Here is an 18,774-nt window from a genome sequence, read left to right on the forward strand (position 1 = left end):
CCAGGCACCCCACCCCCTTCCTCTTTGAAAGAATATTGCATATGTGATTTTTACAGTGAGCAGGGAGCTAACTGTACATGACAAAAACTCATGTTTCTGCCATCCTTCCAACCCAGGGAAACTTCTGGTGTTATATCTGCCCTTCCACTGCAATAATAGAACAATTATGCTCATCCATTTCCTTGTCTCCAGCAGTTGAGAGGAGGCATGAAATTGGAATGGACAATATAAGAAGAGGATCACTTTCTACTTTAGAGTGGCCGGTAGCCGTCCAGTCAAGAGAGCTCAGTGACTACTGTTATGAACTAGGCACTATGAGGGTGGCCATGCCAAGAGTAAGCAGAGTTACAGTCCTCAAGGAGTTTATAAACTGGGAAATGAAATAGGGCACATTAAGTCACAGGTGAATGCCAGGAGCACAGAGTTTTATAAAACTTGGGAAGAACATAGGCTACAATATAGATAAACCTTGAGGACATTAGCCTAAGTTAAATAAGACAGTCACAAAAGGACAAATATGATTCCACTTATATGAGGTACCTAGAATAGTCAAACTCCTAGAGACACAAAGTAAAATGATGGTTTGCAGGGGCTGGGGCACAGGGGGGAATGGGCATTACTGCTTAATGGGGATGGAGCTTCAGTTCTGCAAGATGAAGAGTTCTGTAGATGAACAGTACTGATAATGTGCATGACAATATGAATGTACTTAATGCTGTACAATTAAAATGGTTAAAATGGCAAATTTTATGTCATGTAAATTATGGTATATTTTACTATAATTAAAAAAAAAACACTTGAAGAAAAATGTCAAATTACGGTAAAACAAAGAACGCAAGAGTTAGGATGAAAAGAACCTGGTTCTCATCCTTGCATTTTTACTGACTGACTGTTTGACCCTAGCCAAGTCATTTAAGGCCATTAAATGTCTTAATCTATAAGGCAAAGAAAATGATTGTAAGGTTATTGGGAGAACTGAAAGATGTAATGTATGAAAAAGCCACTTAGTTAAATGTATGGTGCAATACAAAGTAAGTTTTGTCATGGAGGTGATGAGGGAAGGTTTCATAAGGGCAATGTGATTTGAATTGGTCCTGGAAAGGGAAGGAACAACATTTACTGTGTGATTGCTGTGTGATTATTTCAGTTAACATAGCATAGTTTTGAAGGTATTATTCTCAAAAAGAAATTGAGACATAGAGATATAATTTGCCTGAACCCAAAAAGCAGCTCTCTCTCTCAAGTTCCTTATTCCCATTCATAGTTATGTTGGAAAATAAAAAGTGTTGAAATTGGAAATAGAATAAAATAGAAAATGAAAAAGTAGAGATGATAATAAATGCAGAAGCTGCTTCTTTTTTAAAATAATTTTTTTTTATTTTGAAACAATTTCAAGCAAGTTTCAGGAAGAGTACAAAGGAAAAAAAAAAGAGTACAAATTACTCCCTCATGCCCTTTATCCAGATTCAACAATTTCTAATATTTTGCCATACTGGCTTTGCTATCTCTCTCTGTGAACCATCTGAGAGGAAGTTTAAAACATCATGCCACTTTAATCTATCAGAGAGAAAAAAAAACTTTTCCTTCTACCCCCTTTTAAAAAATGTTTGTGTATCTATTTTGAAAGAGAGAATGTGCAAGGGGGAGAGAAAGGGAATCCCAAGCTGGCTTCGCACTGTCAGCACAGAGCCCAGGGCGGGGCTCAAACTCAAGAACCGTGATTGTGACCTGAGCAGAAACCAAGAGATTGATGCTGAACCTCAAGAGGTTGATGCTTAACTGACTGAGCCACCCAGGCACCCCTCCTCCTACCCTCTAAGGTTAATGATTTGATGCCTGCAAATGAAACTGACAAAAGACAGATGAGCAAGAGAAAAAAGAGATTTATTTACACATGTGCACAGGAGTTCACAAAGAATTGCGATTCAAGGTAGTTAGAATGTGGGGCTTATCTGCCATCAAATAGGGGATGAGTATGGACAGAGGGTCACTTCTGGCAGAATAAATGACTTCTTAGAAGGACAAGGAAGGGCACTTATGAAAAAACAAATGACTTTTTGGAGAGATGAATAGGCCCTCAGAAAAACTGGTGGAAGATGTGATAGTTTTGTGTCAATGTCTGCTTGAGAAGATTAGGGGTACTTCTGAGGAGGAGGCTGATGACAATTGAATTCCTTTGGGAAGCTTTGCTTTTAGGCAGGTAAGGCATTTTAGGAACTCAAATGCCTTCAGCTCAAAATCATTTTTTAGCCCCAGTGCTTTATTCTGGACCCTTTAAAATTCTATACTTCAGCCCTGTGTTTCCTGAGAACTTAGGTAAACACACAACATTCTCAAATCAGGAAATTCAATGCTATTATCCCAGAGCTGAGCACTCTGTACCTACCTGTTCAAGTGCCTCTGCCAGTATGTCTTACCTAGAAGTGAGGTTGGCTCCATTGTTCCTTGCAGCTATGTGAGGACTCCACCTTACTCCACAAAGATTTCTGGAGTGTCTACTCTCTTCCAAGCACTGTTCTAGACACTTAGGATTCAAGATAACTGTATCTGCATCTGTGTTTCCTCTTCCCCCCTCTTAGAAAGGGCATCCCTCTTGCTGAAGACTACTTACTACTCTACTTGTGCTCTAGATGCCATCTCCTGATGGGTTCTTCCCATCAGCACCAAAAACATACCAATGATTTTCCCACTGCTAAAACAATGACAACAACGATGCTTTCCTCTACATCCTTCACCGAGTCCCATGAGCTTTCTTCCCACGCCTTCCAAATGAAACTTCTTGACTGCATTTTCTGCATTTGCAGTCTCTCCCTGCAGCCACTTCCCCCAACCCCCACCCCCAACCCCACCATTCCTCCACCCACTGCAACCTGGCTCAGCTTTCCCTGATGCACTGGGGCTGCTCTCTCAAGATTGCCTATAAACTCCTGCTAAAGCCCAAGGACATTTGGCAGCCTCTCTCAGTAACATCTCATATTATTGACATGTTCTTGATATATTCTCTTCCCTTTTGTTTCTCTAATACCAAACTCTCATTTGTGGTTTTCTTCCTAATTTTCTAAAGTTCATTGTTTCCTCTTCCTTGTACCTTTTTAAACCTAAATGCCGGTGTTCCTGAGAGCTCTATTCCAGCATACCTCCTTTTTCCTTTTCATTCTTCTATCTTCTCCCCAGACTATCCATTCCCATAGGTTGGATTACATATATGGAGTGCATCAGCTCATACATGATGTCTCCAACTAATTTCTACTGAGTTCTTGACAGTATCCAAGAATCCACTTGAAGTTCTCCCAGGCAGTCAAACTCAAAAGTTCCAAAGTGAACTGCTCCTTTTCTGCTGTTCCCTGGCTGTTAATGGCACTGCCATCATTTAATAGTCCAAGCCAGAAACTGGAAGTCTTCTTGACTCCTTCCTGAACCTAAACTACATGAAACCATCAAATACAGTGGATCCTATTTTTGAGTTTGTCCTCTTCTCTTTTTCAAACCTCTACTGCCAAGATCATCAGCACTTGCCTAAATGACTAAAATAGTCTCCTAACCAATTTCATTGCCACCAGACTTGCCTCCCACCAATCTATGCTTTATCCTCAGTCAAGGTGATCCACTGAAATGCAAATCTGATTATGGCCCTCTCTTACTTGAAACTTTCAATGACTCCCCATTTGCAATTAGGCTAAAGTCCATAACATATTTCTAAGACTTGGCTTCTGATAACTTTCTTAGCTTAATCTCTTGCTACCCCATGCTTGAAACACTTAGTAGTGATTAGCATATATTTTATATTTATTGTTTTATTTTAATGTTAGTTTATTTTTGAAAGAGAGAGACAGGGACAGAGTGTGAGAGGGGGAGGAGCAGGGAGAGAGGGAGACACAGAATCTGAAGCAGGCTCCAAGCTGTGAGCTGTCAGCACAGAGCATGATGCGGGGCTCGAACTCACAAACTGTGAGATCATGACCTGAGCCGAAGTCGGACGCTTAACCGACTGAGCCACCAAGGCGTCCCTATATTTATTTATTTTTTTTTAAACAAATGGTATTTTTCCTTACAAAATACAAAAAAGAAAAATTGTCTTGTTTATTGCTGTATCCCCAGAGCCCAGAATAGTGCCAAGAACACAGTAAGTGAGCAATAAATATTTCTTAAATGAATGAAAGAATATATGTATCAGTTCTAGTGACTATAGAATGGGGATAAGCAAGAAAAATGGAAACTTTCTAATTCAATAAGCATCTCTTAGAGTAGCATATTTATAAGAGTCATATTCTAAGATCTAGCAAATTTAAAAACCAACTACAGTGATCTCAGAAGAAAAACATTTTAAATGTGGAAAAAAGCACACTTGTTTAAATTTTACAAGAAACAAAATACAAATTCAGAGTATCCTCATTACCTCTTATCTTCATGATTTTAAATTATGATTAATGCAGTGTTCCAAACTTAATCATTATATAATTAAAACAGATGAAGATAAGATACTTACTTTAAAATCAGGATGTCTATTCCAAAGGTAGTTTTTTTAGCCTTTAAAGACTAATATTAAATAACCTACAGAGAGAAAATTTTAAATTTGAACATCCAAGAAGCAAAAAAGTATTTTCATTAAGAAGTTGATGAAAACAGTATCTTTAGATAATGATATATATTAAGGATAATCTCCAGATGCTAATCTATACTGCTTAGGAATGAGAAACACAATTTCAATAAAAATAAAAACACCTTAGGGGAAAAAATGTTTTAAGGACTCTTTTCAACTAAAGTATGAGATATATTCTCAATTCCCTGTATTACTAAATTGAAAAAGTAAATAATAGTTGCATCCTATACAAATAAGAATGATTTATCAAGTGAGAGATAATTTCACTTATTGTATCTTTTCTCTCCAAAGGATATAAATTTATGTCTCTTCCTCTTGGCATGAAATATCTCTTAAGATTGCCTGGGGCACCTGGGTGGCTCAGTCGGTAAAGCATCTGACTTCAGCTCAGGCCATGATCTCATGGCTCTTGAGTTTGAGCACCACATCGGGCTCTGCATTGAGCTTGGAGCCTGCTTTGGATTCTCTCTCTCTCTCTCTCTCTCTCTCTCTCTCTCTCTCTCTCTCTTCCCCCCCCCCCCCGCCTCTCTCCTGCTCGTTCTATCTCTCTAAAAAAAAAAAAATCTCCTAAGACTAACCATCTCCTTTGAGGGGCACCTGGGTGGCTCAGTGGGTTGAGCCTCCGATTTCGGCTCAGGTCATGATCTCATGGTTTGGTTCATGGGTTCAAGCCCCACATTGGGCTTGCTGCTGTCAGCATGGAGCCCGCTTCAGATTCTCTGTCCCTCTCTGTCTCTGCCTCCTCCCGACTCGTGCTCTCTCAAAAATAAACAAAACATTAAAAAGAAAAAAATCTCCTTTGAGATGGATGACTGGCTAAACATTTGGGGATAACAAAACACAAGGTTCTATCCCTATTCGGCACCAACATCAAGACAGAGTGCATGTAAATTAAAGATGACAATGTTTGAAAAACCAAAATCATAAAACTATCATAAAATATTTGTGAATATTTATAAAATCTTTAGAAGCATTTGAAAACATTTCACCAAAGGTGGAAAACATAAGGCAAAGCTTGAGAGATCATGGTATATAAAAACATAAAAATAAACATTAGCATTAGACTTAAATGAGGTTTTTTTCTTTTTTTTTTTTAATTTTTTAATGTTTATTTATTTTTGAGAGATAGAGACAGAGCATGAGCAGGGAAGGGGCAGAGAGAGAGGCAGACAGAGTTGGAAGCAGGCTCCAGGCTCCGAGCTGTCAGCACAGAGCCCGATGTGAGGCTCGAACTCATGAACCATGAGATCATGACCTGAGCCATAGTCAGATGCTCAACTGACTAAGCTACCCAGGCACCCCTTAAATGAGGTTTTTAATCAATTAATTAATTAATTTTGAGAAAGAGAGAGCGAGCATGCAAGTAGTGGAGGAGCAGAGAGAGAGGGAGAGAGAGCACTCCAAGCAGGCTCCACACTGTCAGCGTGGAGCCTGATGCGGGGCTCAAACTCACAAACTGCGAGATCACGACCTGAAACAAAGTCAGAAGCTTAAATGACTGAGCCACCCAGGCGCCCCATTAAATGAGGTTTTAATTTATTCACATGTAAGAAATCAAATAATAGAATGGAGCTTATGATGAAAAGCAGTAAGACAATAATCACTTCCATGAAAAATGGGCAAAAGATGGGGATAAACAAAAACAATACAATGACCAATAAATACATTTTAAAATGTTTAACCTTTTTTCTAATCAAAGAAATGCAAATTAAAATGAGATGCCATTTTCACATATCCAATTAAGAGGAAAAAATGTAAATGCAACAAGGCAGTATGTATATATAAAATGTTCACATTTGAAAGATAGTAATTTTTCCTTTAAGATTTTCTTAAGAGTTTCTAGAATTACCCAAAAAATCTTGGATATGCCAAAAGATTTAGTTATAAGGATATTCCTCACAGCTTTGTTTATAACATTGCAACATTGGAAATAATAGGGGTCGGTTAATTATGGCACATTCAGGGGTTCCTGGCTGGCTCAGTTGGTATAGCATGACTCTTTATCTCAGGGTTGTGAGAAAAGAGAAAATTACGGCATAGTCAATGCTGCAATATTATATATCCATTTCAATGACACTAGAATATTAATAACATTGAAAAATGCTTACATCAAGTTTAAAAAGCAGTTTACCAGTTAATGTATAATATAATCCTATTTTTTTCAATTACAAATTACTTTCATTTAACATGTTTTATATAATAAATGTGTATCTTTTTTTTTAATCTTAGAGAATGCAAGCTGGGGAGGGGCAGAGAGAGGGAGGGAGACAGAGACTCTGAAGCAGGCTCTGCACTGTCAGCATCAAGTCCAACATGGGGCTCAAACCCATGAACCGTGAAATCACAACCTAAGCCATAGTCAGATGCTCAAACGACTGAGCCACCCAGGTGCCCCTTTCTTTATTATTTTATTTTTTTAATTTTTATTAAAAATTTTTTTTTTAATGTTTTTATTTATTTTTGAGACAGAGAGAGACAGAGCATGAGCAGGGGAGGGGCAGAGAGACGGGGAGACACAGAATCTGAAGCAGGCTCCAGGCTCTGAGCTGTCAGTACAGAGCCCAATGCGGGGCTTGAACTCACAGAGCATGAGATTATGACCTGAGCTGAAGTCGGATGCTTAACCGACTGAGCCACCCAGGCGCACCCCCCCCTTTCTTTTTTTAGTAAGAAAATTATTTTTCTATAAAGGCCAAGGAAATCACATTAGCTCTCTCCTGCTCCAATTCTATACTCTCCAAGCAAACTCCCGATTACCAACTTGTTTCCCCCAGGTATTTCCATAACAGAAAAGGGGGTGCCCTGGAGTAGAGACATAGACAATCTGTAAATTGCAAAGTGCTACCTCCCGTTGTAGATTTCTGGTGATACATACAGCCTAGGATAAAAGTTAGACGCCATTAAAGGATGGAAACAAATTGAAAGGGAAGAAAACAATAAATAGGAATAAAGTATTAAAGTCAGGAACCTGGAAAAGAAGCTGAGGTATGGTCAGATATGTTTGCAAAGCCTCAGAACAAATATGAGTCTGTAGTAATGAGAAGTGATAAGAAGGTGATGATCACTGCAGGAAAATACGGACAAAGGATGTGGATAAGAAAAATCTACAAAACAACACACATTAAAAAAGAAAGTTTAGCCTCTTTTCTAACTAATGCAAAACAAAATGAACATTAAAAAAACAGCTTATTCTGAAATGCAATATCCCAAACTATGCAGGGGATAGTTTTCTATTGTCTGATGTAGTCCTCAAAGTCCATTCTACCTCAAATTCTCTCATAATGGCTTGTCACAGTGCCTCCTTCTCAGTTAAGATATTGTTTGGGTAAGATCAGATTTAAATGCCTAAGTTACTATCAATGAACATACCCACAAACGCAGGTTATTTTGAATAGTTTCAGTGAGCAAAATCTTTAGCCAACATCTTAAATATGATGAGTTTTGGTTTATTTTGATTGGAGGAAGAAATACTAAAAAGGGTCAAGTCTTGGAAGACACTCTGGACAACCAGAGCTAGTCTGAAGGCAGTGGAAGCCAAGAAGGCATACCAGGAGGCAGGATCGAACACCAGTATGGATGGGGATATGAGGGCAAATTTATGTCATAATTCTGCATTCTGAAAATAAGTAATGTAAGTACATAATATCTTGAGCATGCCAGGTACCATATTAAGAACTTCATGTACACTTCTTTAACAATCTTATAGAAAATACTGTTACAGCTATTTTATAAAATAGTTCATGCTATATAGGAAAGTAAACCTGGATTTCCTACCTCACACCATATATTCTAAAATTTTTTTTTTAACATTTATTTATTATTGAGAGACAGAGAGACACAGAGCATGAGCAGGGGAGGGATAGAGAGAGGTAGAATCTGAAGTAGGCTCCAGGCTCTGAGCAATCAGCACAGAGCCTGACGCGGGGCTCGAACTCACAAACTGCGAGATCATGGTCTGAGCAGAAGTCAGTCACCCAACCAACTGAGCCACCCAGGTGCCCTACACTATATATTCTAGAAATCAAAGATCTCATTGTGAAAGTATAACTCTAAAGCAAATAGAAGAAATTGTATAGAATATTACTGTGACTTTGGGAAGGACAGCAGTTTTTCAGTAATACCCACAAAACACAGATAATGAATCAAAAAATTAATGTATTTGACTACATCAAACTAAAGATACTTGTTCAACAACAAAACCTTATAAATAAAATTTATAGGTGGCTGACAGACTGGGAAAAATTATTTGCAACATCTAAAATGGCCAAGAGATGATATTTAGAACATGGGTTGTTCTGTAAACAGTTAGACAGTAAATATTTTAGGATTTCTGGGTGATATGGTCTTTGTTGCAACTGCTAAACTCTGCTGTTGTAGCATGAAAGCAGCCATATACAATATAAACATGAACGAATGTGGTTGTGTTCTAAGAAAACTTTATAACATAGGTGGTAAGCAGGATTTGGCTCGCAGGCTGCAGTTTGTTGACCCCCTAATCTAGAATATACAAAAAATTCTTATGGATCAGCAAGAAAAATTTAGTAAACTCAATGGAAAACTAGGCAAAAGATATCAATAAGCAATTGGCAAAATGAAAAATCTAAATGGCTAAACAAGTATATGGATGTGCAACTTTATTAATCTGAGAAATGCAAATTAAAAGGAAATGACATTTTGCACCCAACACATTTGTGAGAACATGAAAGTCAGACAATTCAGGTGGAGGAAAGGGCATGGGGAAACATGGAATCCTCATGCCCTGCTGATGAATGTCAGTTCTAGAGAGACATTCTGCAGAGCAATCTAGAAGTGCTAAGTGAACTTAAGTATGTGTTTCCATAATCTGAATAAAGGAAAGCTCTTTGATAAAGGGCAGCAGGCACTTTCTAACAACACAAGAACATTTTCCTTATTTTGTGATTAGATACAACATAATTTTTCTCCTTTCACTACAAACAGATAAAAACACCATCATAGACTGTCACTAGTCTACAGACCAGCTATTATAAACTACTTTCTACCAATGTGTTTTAGACATGAAAAAAATCTTAATATTCTTAGCATTCTAATTATTTTGCAGTTTAGAGCTTCATGTCTTTAAGAGAACTGGCTTTATGATACTGATGAATGGAGTGTAAAATTTACATAAATGTAAGATAAAGCAAGACTTCAATTTTGTAGGATAGACAGACAGTTACAGGGTTCTGCTCTTAGACCTTTCTGCGTTCTCCCTCCTCTCAGGTGTCAGGAGCATGTCAGTAGAAAACTGTGATAAACGGTCAGTTAATAAGAAGGGACAACTATTGAATATCCATCAATCTTTAGCTAAATAAAACTATGATATAAGGATGTTTTTCTCTCTTTTCAATGGAAAACTAAATTAGACAATATAACCTGCTTGGTAATTAGAATTGCAACTTCCTTTAGCCATTTTTTTCCTACCTCCACCCTGAGTAAAATCTATTGTGGCATTAGGTTTTGAAATAGAGGCTTTCCTTTCATTGAATTCATTTGCCATAGTCTGATAAAATATACAATGGATTATTCAAATTATTATGGCCTAAACAGCAAAAGTAGCTTGCAAAAACACTGATTAAAATGGCTTATTGTCTCAAAGAAAATATATCCACATGCTTTACCTTTTTTACTTTTTTAAAGATTTTATTTTTAAGTAATCTCTGCACCCAACGTGGGGCTTGACCTCATGACCCACAACCCGAGATCAAGAGTTACATCCTCCACCGACTAAGCCAGCCAGGTACCCCTCTACATGTTTTACCTTAAAAATAATTTGTGACTCAACTCTACTTCCAGTACTGAAAACCACTTCAGAGTTCAAAAAGCTGTGAAATAAATGAAACATTTTCTTTCTTCTCAGTCTTGTATCACATGTTCATTTGCTTAAAATGTTAGATTACACTAAAGCATATGTATACTATTGTTTGAGTAGTCATTAAAAGAAAAATAGTTTACAGTGAATTGTACACATTAAACAGGTGAATTTTATGGTATTTAATTGTATCTCAAGCTGCTAAAAAAAAGTGGTTTAGATAATCAGTCATCTAGTCTTGTGGCTCTTAATTATAATAGAATGAAATCAGAGGCAAAAAGGAGTGGAATGAGGCTAGCCAATCAAGAGTTGGGCTAAATTTCCATCCTATTGTATTTGGCCTTTAAGTAATCTCGAAAGAGAACATGTGCATGTGTGTGGGGGGGCAGTTAGAGAGAGAGAGAGAGAGAGAGAGAGAGAGAGAGAGAGAGGAGGAGGGAAAGAGGGAAAGGGGAGACAGAGGGAAAGAGAGAGAGAAAGGGGGTGGGAGAGCCTGGCTCTGTGGACAAGGGAGGAAGTACTAGAGCAAAAGGTCAAGATCAATCAAATGTCAGAGTTGAAATACTTTTCCACGAATTCCTAAGAAACATACACTAACTTAGAGAAGACTTCTGTCAGACACTATTGAAAGGAAACATGATAGTCCTCTTTCTTCACCCATAAACAGGCCATTTCCAAAACAATAGAGAGAGCACAGGAATCTTATTTAAAAAAGCCTTCTTGGGGTGCCTGAGTGGCTCAGTTGGTTGAGCGTCCAACTCCGGCTCAGGTCAAGATCTCACGGTTTGTGAGTTCAAGCCCCGTGTCGGGCTCTGTGCTGACAGCTCGGAGCCTGGAGGCTGCTTCAGATTCTGTCTCCTTCTCTCTCTGCCCTTCCCCACTTGTGCTCTGTCTCTCAAAAATAAATAAATGTAAAAAAAAAAAAAGCCTTCTTTCTGTGGCCTGCAACAACTTTCATATACAGGTTGGTTGAGTGAAAACTGAAGGCTGCTTTTAGAATCAAGAATTTAAGAACAACAAAGATCATACTGTAATGTAAAGGGAACAATTTTGACAGAAAAGAATAGAAGTTTTTGAAAAAAGACAACACATAGATGATGGTAAAACATACAATGCTGGTACACATTTATTCTTTTATTGCTAAACATCAAATGCCAGGAACCATGGTATCTTCAAGTTAAATACTAAGAATGAATTACAGCACAGTCGAAAGATCTGTAGGAAAAAATACCTGTGCACCATTAATTAGTATGTGGATGTTCAATAAATACCATAGGACAGACTGATGACTGAGAGCCATGTATCCATGAAGCGCTTGTTTGAAATTTGCTGTTAGAATAGATGACCATGACCTATAAGGGCGATTATCAAAATGTCAAGTTTAACTGCATGTCTTTTCAAACTGAGATGAAAAAATATATACCTTCTATACAGATTATAGGGGATTAAAAAAAAAAAACCTCTTGAAAATGTAAACAATGTAGAGTAGGAACACTGAAAATAAAGTTTTACTGTTGAACAACGTGACAACACAGAAAGAACATTTTCTTCAAATCCTCAAAATAATTCATTTTTCTAATCACTCTACAGAAATCAAAATGGATTGTTTTCATAAAGATGATAATATCTTTATGGGACACAAAGACCTTCCAAGTTATTTTTTATGTTAACATATATATACAGTATTCAATAATACTATTTGTAGCTTAAGTAGAAACATGCTTTTCTAATCCATAAGTAACACTATTCATCATCCATTCAACCACATTTATTAAGTATTTATGATGTCTCATGCACTGTCCCAGGGATGCAAAGATGATTATGACATGGTCCTTACTCCAGAAGTGCCCACAGTCAAGCTGGACACAGATAACATTTCCTTTCTTGCATGATAAGGTCATTTCTATACAAATGCGATGGATCTGCTCAATATCCTAATAAGGGTGGTTCCCAAATCCTGACCCTAGAGAGCAACAGACCACAATGTTCAAATTCTACAAGAAAATTAGTATTTTTTTCCCCAGAAAAAGAAGTTAAGGGGTAGGATTTCCTCTATTAAGATTTTTTTCTCAGTTTCAAAAAACTGAGCTGCACATATACATGTTGATTAGTAAATTGCTTAGTTTATGTAATCAAATTAATTATACAAGTATTTCATGGCATTTCCCAGGCTCTACTACCTAAACAGGTCTGAGCTCACTCTGCTAACAGTCTTTGATCCCAAATGACTATCTACCAAAGAACACAACAAAAGCTTTTTTTTCTGGGATAAACGAATAATGTGTACGGTTTTAATAGCGGTAATAACTGATGACCTCAAGTCATTAATAACATCTTAACATACTCCATATATAATTTCTATTTAAGAAGGCAGGCAAACTTGTAATACAGTCTAAAGAGTTTCTTAAAAATGATTAAAAAGTTTTAGTGCCTGAAGAGCAACTCAATGATGGGAAAAAGGTGAACACCATGGAATATCTCACTTAGTGAAGAAGTTGGGTACATGGGTGTTAATGTTCTTGAGTGCACGAGAGAAGCACTTATTTTTCATCAAAGAATTGCATGCTCATACACTTAGAAGACCAATAGCTTCACAGTGGCCTGTTGACTTTCTGGATCTTCCAGGGCTGCATCTCCAGTGCAAAAGACCTTGAACTACTCAGGGCACTTTTGGGCTCAAGAGTCAGTTCCCAGCCTCTGGCAAGTCCACATCTGTACTCCCGTGTAGCCATTCTCACTGTACTACCAAGTCTTCCGTGGACCCATAGAGGTAGCTTAGAGGAAAGATGGAAAGCAAGGCCTGGGCATTTAATTACTTAATATAGAGAAACATGGAAGCTGCTGGTGAGGACAAACTATGGTTGAGAGCTTAAGGTAGGTGCTTCTTGAAGACAGGAACCCGGGACCTAGGCCCCAGATAACCCCAGCAGCACAAGAGAAAATGTCTACCCTGGAAGGGTTTCGAGCTTCAAAGCTTTGTAGAGAATGGTAACCAGGACTGTAGCAGATTTGTCTTGTGATCTGTTACAAGACCAGGCTCAGTTCTGAGGTTCAACTTTAACTTCCTCAGCTCACAGGCTGCAAGTGAAAGACACTTCTTGCAGCTCACTCTAAATGTTAAGGCTAGTGCTGCTTTATGAGGGCATGGGGACACATCAAAGAGACAATTCCTGTGGGGCAAAACATGCATCATGGTATTGTAGGCCCTACTTCCTACTTTTTTCACTTATTTGGCATCATTTGACAAAAATTTCTCCTTTCATGTCAGCAGATACTTTTATAGAATTTTATTAACTGCAATCAGACCTCAGTTGTCAGAGTACAAAATAATACACCATTAAATCTTAAAATTCTTTTCAAACAAGACAAAGGACAAGAGATACAGGCCAAGAAAATGCTCACCCTTCCACTTGGCCAGATTCTGGTCTTCTTCAAATCTGGATTCATGATGTTTTTTCAAAAAGTTTGCCCCAATTAATTCCACCTAATTCTGTTCTCCTTTACACTACTGCAACATGATCCGGAGTTGCACAAAATGGTTTAACATGAATTTTCACTTGTTTAGCAATTGTTCCACAAGCATCTGAAATTTGTTAAGTTCAATCTTTAGAATCAGAATGTAGTCAGAGACTATGCCTTTCATTTCTTCTGTTTATCCTCCATCCCAGAGTTTGGATATTCTGATACACGAGGAGCTTAAAGTTGTTAGTTAAAATGTAATTTTAAGGAAACACTTTATATTTCATACCAAGGATCATTCTGCCAGATGAATGCAAATATTACCGTGCTGTAACCATCCAGAGTCCCAGGGTCACGTTGGCAGCCAAAAGTATACTGCCACCAAGCAAGATGAAAAATCCTATCAGATCTTTGACATCATTGTCTCCAATCACTGAGGTAAGGGTGGCATCTAGGAAAGAGTTTAAAATCCACTGACCATCCAAAGCAAAGCAGGGCACTGCATTAACAATAGCCAGAGCTCCTGAGAGGGAAATCAGGTACCTGGGTAAAATCAGTTAAGGATCTGACTGTGAGGTCTGAGAAGAAACCACATTTCTGGTAGTCAGAAGAGAATGTTTTACTAGGGCTGGATTTGAGATTATAGCTGCTTTCTTTAAATCTCTGCCCACAAGTATAGGACATTCCTTCTTAGATCTCTACCATTTAAAATACATTATTCATATTATTTCAAAGCTCAAAAATCTTGGCTAGAAAAATAAAGGCCAACCATTTGTAAACTAAGACAATCTATAACAAACTCCAAGGAAGATTGAGTCTTTGTAATACTTTAATGACACAACAAGAGAAAGGAGTGTGGAAGCAATTAGCAATAAGGGAAAAATTACTTTTTGATCCCTACAAAGTATTACCTTATCTTAGGGAACATAAGGATTTTGGCCCCTTCAACTCTATTTTACTATTATCTATAACTAGTGTACGCTATAAGTAGTAGAAATATTAACTGTAACACAAATATAACTGTATTTTACTGCCATCTAAAAGCTTATATATGTCATAAATCTCTGAGACAAAGCTGAAATCTACAAGGTACTATCTTGATTGTACATATTTTTTACTAACTGTTCATTTGTTTTCCCTTTCATGTTTTCGCAAATTATTGAGGAAGGAAATGAAAATGATTTAAAAGTGACAAAAATATGTATTGTGCACCTGAAACTGATATAATATCATACGTTTACTATACTGGAATTTAAAAAAATCCATTTTTAGTAATAAAATCTAGAGGGTAAAAAAGAAAAAACAATGACAAAAATAAAGAACCCTTCCAAAGTGTGCAAATTCTTCATAACAAATTTAAAAAAATGTCAAGTTTTATATTCCAACATAATACGCTAAAGAACACGTGAGATTTTGTCCTCTGAATTGCTATTTTAGTAGTGGAAACCAGTTTGATCTCCCTTATGCATTCTTCCACTTAGTCCAAGGTAACAGGTTCACAAGGGGCAGAGTATATCACCTCACTGGCATTTTGAGCTTTCATTCTTTATAAACTTACTAAAAGGTCTTAGATCTGTAAATTCAACTCTCAAATTACATTCTGGGTTCCCTCCCTTCCATATCTTAACTTTTCTCCTTCCCTGAGCAATCTCTTTCCTCTGACTTCTTCCTTCCTATATACAATCTGATCTTTTTCAACTTTAAAGTCTCTTTTTCAGTTGTTAGCAATCAATGGACACTTGTAAGGTCTATGCATGCTCTATTCAAGGTAAGCCTAATCACATTCCAAGGAACACCTTTTAAAAACATTCTTTACACCAGAAAGGATACTTGACAAATGTCTCCACAACCACAGGCAGATCTATGCTTAGAAAGTTGAAGCGTGGGATAAAACTGGTGATGCTCACTGAAAAAGAAAAACAAGGAATAATGAATATTGTTCATATAGAGAAGCAACAGCATTATAAATTTTTCCATGTGGTCAACAATTGGGCTAGTCATTAAACTGGTTGAGAAAGCTCTTCCCAAACATAAGCAGGCAGCCTATATGCCCCACATATAAAAACAATTATTCTAGAACATCTAATAAATATAGTGGAGTACAGAAATTCATGTCTCAGTATGTACTTATATTTGGAGGTAAGAATAATATAAAACTGACTATATACCAAGCATGACTACCAAATAAAGAGACTGATTTAAAAACTATGGCAGAATTTATGAAGAGTCCTTATCCTTCAAAGAGGCATAACCTGAAAATCACATTTATTCTAACTATTATGCCACTTAACTTCTTTCTGGTCTTGGTTTTCTCTTACTAAATCATTACTAAAACAAGGATTATGACTAGGGGAAATTTTTGGTCTCTTCCACTCTGTGCATTCCGTAATCCTGTTTTTGCTCAAAACATTTACAAACTTCTCTGTAATTAGGTAGAACATATAGTACATATTTCTGAATTACATAGTACATAGTTCTGAATTATTCTAAAAGGGAACTTCCTTTCCATTTGTTGAGGATATATTTAATATTTGCATTCTAGGGATGCCTGGGTGGCTCAGTCGGTTGAGCGTCTGACTTCGGCTCAGGTTATGATCTCACGGCACATGGGTTTGAGCCCCAAGTCGGGCTCTGTGCTGACAGCTCAGAGCCTGGAACCTGCTTCCGATTCTATGTCCCCTCTCTAACTGCCCCTACCCTGCTCCTACTCTGTCTCTCTCTCTCAAAAAGAAATAAAACATTAAAAAAATTAATATTTGCATTCTAGAGTCACTTAGTGACTTGCATTCTAGAGTCTTATTTATCATAAATAAGAAGAATGATAAATAAGAAGAATGACCCAGGTTACAGGCTATGACTATGAAACAATGAGACAGCCTTTTAAAGAGTAATATAAAACCCCCATGTCCATCAACTGATGAATGAATAAAGAGAATGTGATATGTCCATTAAACAGAATATTATTTTGCCATAAAAAGGAATGACCTACTGAGACATGCTACAACATGGATGAACCTTGGAGACATTACGCTAAGTGAAAGAAGTCAGTCACAAAATATCCTACTTATATGAAATGTGCAGACTAGGCAAACTTATAGAAACAGAAAGTAGATTAGTCGTTGCCAAGGACTGGGGGTGGGGAGAAATGAGAAGTGACTGATAGTGAATACACGGTTTCTTTTTGGGGTGATGAAGATATTCTAGAATTAGATTGTGGTAATGGTTGCACAACTCTGAACATATTAAAAAACCTTCAATTGTATGCTTTAAAAGGCTCAAATACATGGCATGTGAATTATATTTCCACAAAACCATTATAAAAAAAGGAACTTAAAAAAAATCTTGTACAACAAAATTAGACTATATGATCTTCAGCAATATGAAGAAGCTATCTATTTAGTCCCAATAATGTAGCCACTGTTAAAACAATTATGCCAGCCCAGTTCTGAAAATTATATTCAAGGGCACCTGGGTACCTCAGTCAGTTAAGCATATGACTTTGGCTCAGGTCATGATCTCATGGTTCATGAGTTTGAGCCCCACATTGGGATCTGCACTGACAGCACGGAGCCTGCTTTGGATCCTCTGTCTCCTTCTCTCTCTGCCCCTCTCCAGCTTGCATGTGTACTTTCTCTCTCTTTCTCTCTCTCTCTCTCTCTCTCCCTCTCTGTCTCTCACTCTCTCTCAAAAATAAATAAACATTAGGGCACCTGGGAGGCTCAGGTGGTTGGGCATCCTACTCTTTATCATGGCTACAGTCATGATCTCATGGTTTGTGAGTTTGGGCCCCATGTGGGGCTCTATGCTGACAATGGGAAGCCTGCTTGGGATTCTCTGTCTCCCTCTCTCTCTGCCTCCCCCCCCACCCAACTCGCTCTCTCTCAAAAATAAAAAATAAACATAAAAAAACATGAAAATTATATTAACATAAAATTCATGTGTTATACATAAATGATAGTCTTACCACTATAACTCCTGGCATTCTCTGGGGTATGTTGCTCTTGCCACTGTTTTGGGAACTTGGGTAGGTTTAATAAACTCTCAGAGAACATCTGAGAGATCATCTATGTGACTTGGACATAAATGGTAGTGAAGAAAATATGTCACTCTCCATAGGCAGACATGGGATTCAGTTACACCTTGTTTCATAAAATTCAGATTATTTTCCTAATGCCTAAATTTCATACAATACTGAAGAACAAGTTAAGAAGACTTTAAAAAGTAGTCAAATTTATAATAAATAAAATTAATGCAAGGATTTGTTCTGAGTTTCTACCATGAAGAATATATGACATCTTAATGATTTTCTGAGGGTCTTCCATAATAAGTACCCACCTGTGTAATGAAGATGCAGTGGATGGCCTACATACAACATATCAATTTGAGGAGGATGTTTCACTTTTATTAAGCGAGTATGAGTTTCCAAAGAAGGTATTATACAGAAACTGGAACTTGAACTTTTTTTACAGTCTTTATTGGTTCTACAAACTTGTGTGGCTTCAACTGCTTTCCGGGCGGGTAGGCATGTATGCTATGAGTAAAATATTAATTAGTCAATACCCAAAATAATTTACTAACAAGAAAAACAGCAAGTTCCAGTGCTCAGTATCTTTCATGTTACAGAGCATATTAGGAACAAAGTTCATTTAAAAGAAATGCCATTTATGTGCACCTACTATAAATTAGATTCAAGTATTCTACTTCGGCCAAATAAGATATTATACCTATAAATTTTTAAAGATTCTCAGATGAAATGTGGCAAGTGAAATATAGAAATTTTAATAAAACGATATGAAACAAAAGGGAAAAGTGTTCATAGATTACATTTTAGTTCTATATGCTTATTTTATAAAAATTATATCAGACAAGCAAGATTGCTTCAGGG

The 18,774-nt window shown here is 37.2% G+C and overlaps 1 protein-coding gene across 13 annotated transcripts in view; it reads right to left on the bottom strand.

Annotated features, from left to right (window-relative positions):
* The window catches only part of MBTPS2 (membrane bound transcription factor peptidase, site 2), a 100,667-nt gene that overhangs the window by 48,497 nt on the left and 33,396 nt on the right, over positions 1-18,774 (bottom strand). For 10 of the 13 annotated variants that reach the window (XM_053891759.1, XM_019433532.2, XM_019433531.2 and 7 more), the window contains exons 9-11: positions 18,225-18,420; positions 15,720-15,795; positions 14,214-14,432 (exon numbers count right to left, since the gene is read on the bottom strand). In XM_053891759.1, coding sequence (XP_053747734.1) covers positions 14,214-14,432; positions 15,720-15,795; positions 18,225-18,420 — 491 coding nt within the window. Of the gene's footprint in view, positions 1-11,525; positions 14,433-15,719; positions 15,796-18,224; positions 18,421-18,774 lie in introns of those variants that run through there. The other 3 variants (XM_019433534.2, XM_053891760.1, XM_019433535.2) reach the window with 2 other exon arrangements.

The sequence above is a fragment of the Panthera pardus genome, unplaced genomic scaffold, assembly GCF_024362965.1.
Source record: "Panthera pardus isolate Hobbes unplaced genomic scaffold, ASM2436296v1 HiC_scaffold_27, whole genome shotgun sequence".
Classification (NCBI taxonomy): Eukaryota; Metazoa; Chordata; class Mammalia; order Carnivora; family Felidae; genus Panthera; species Panthera pardus.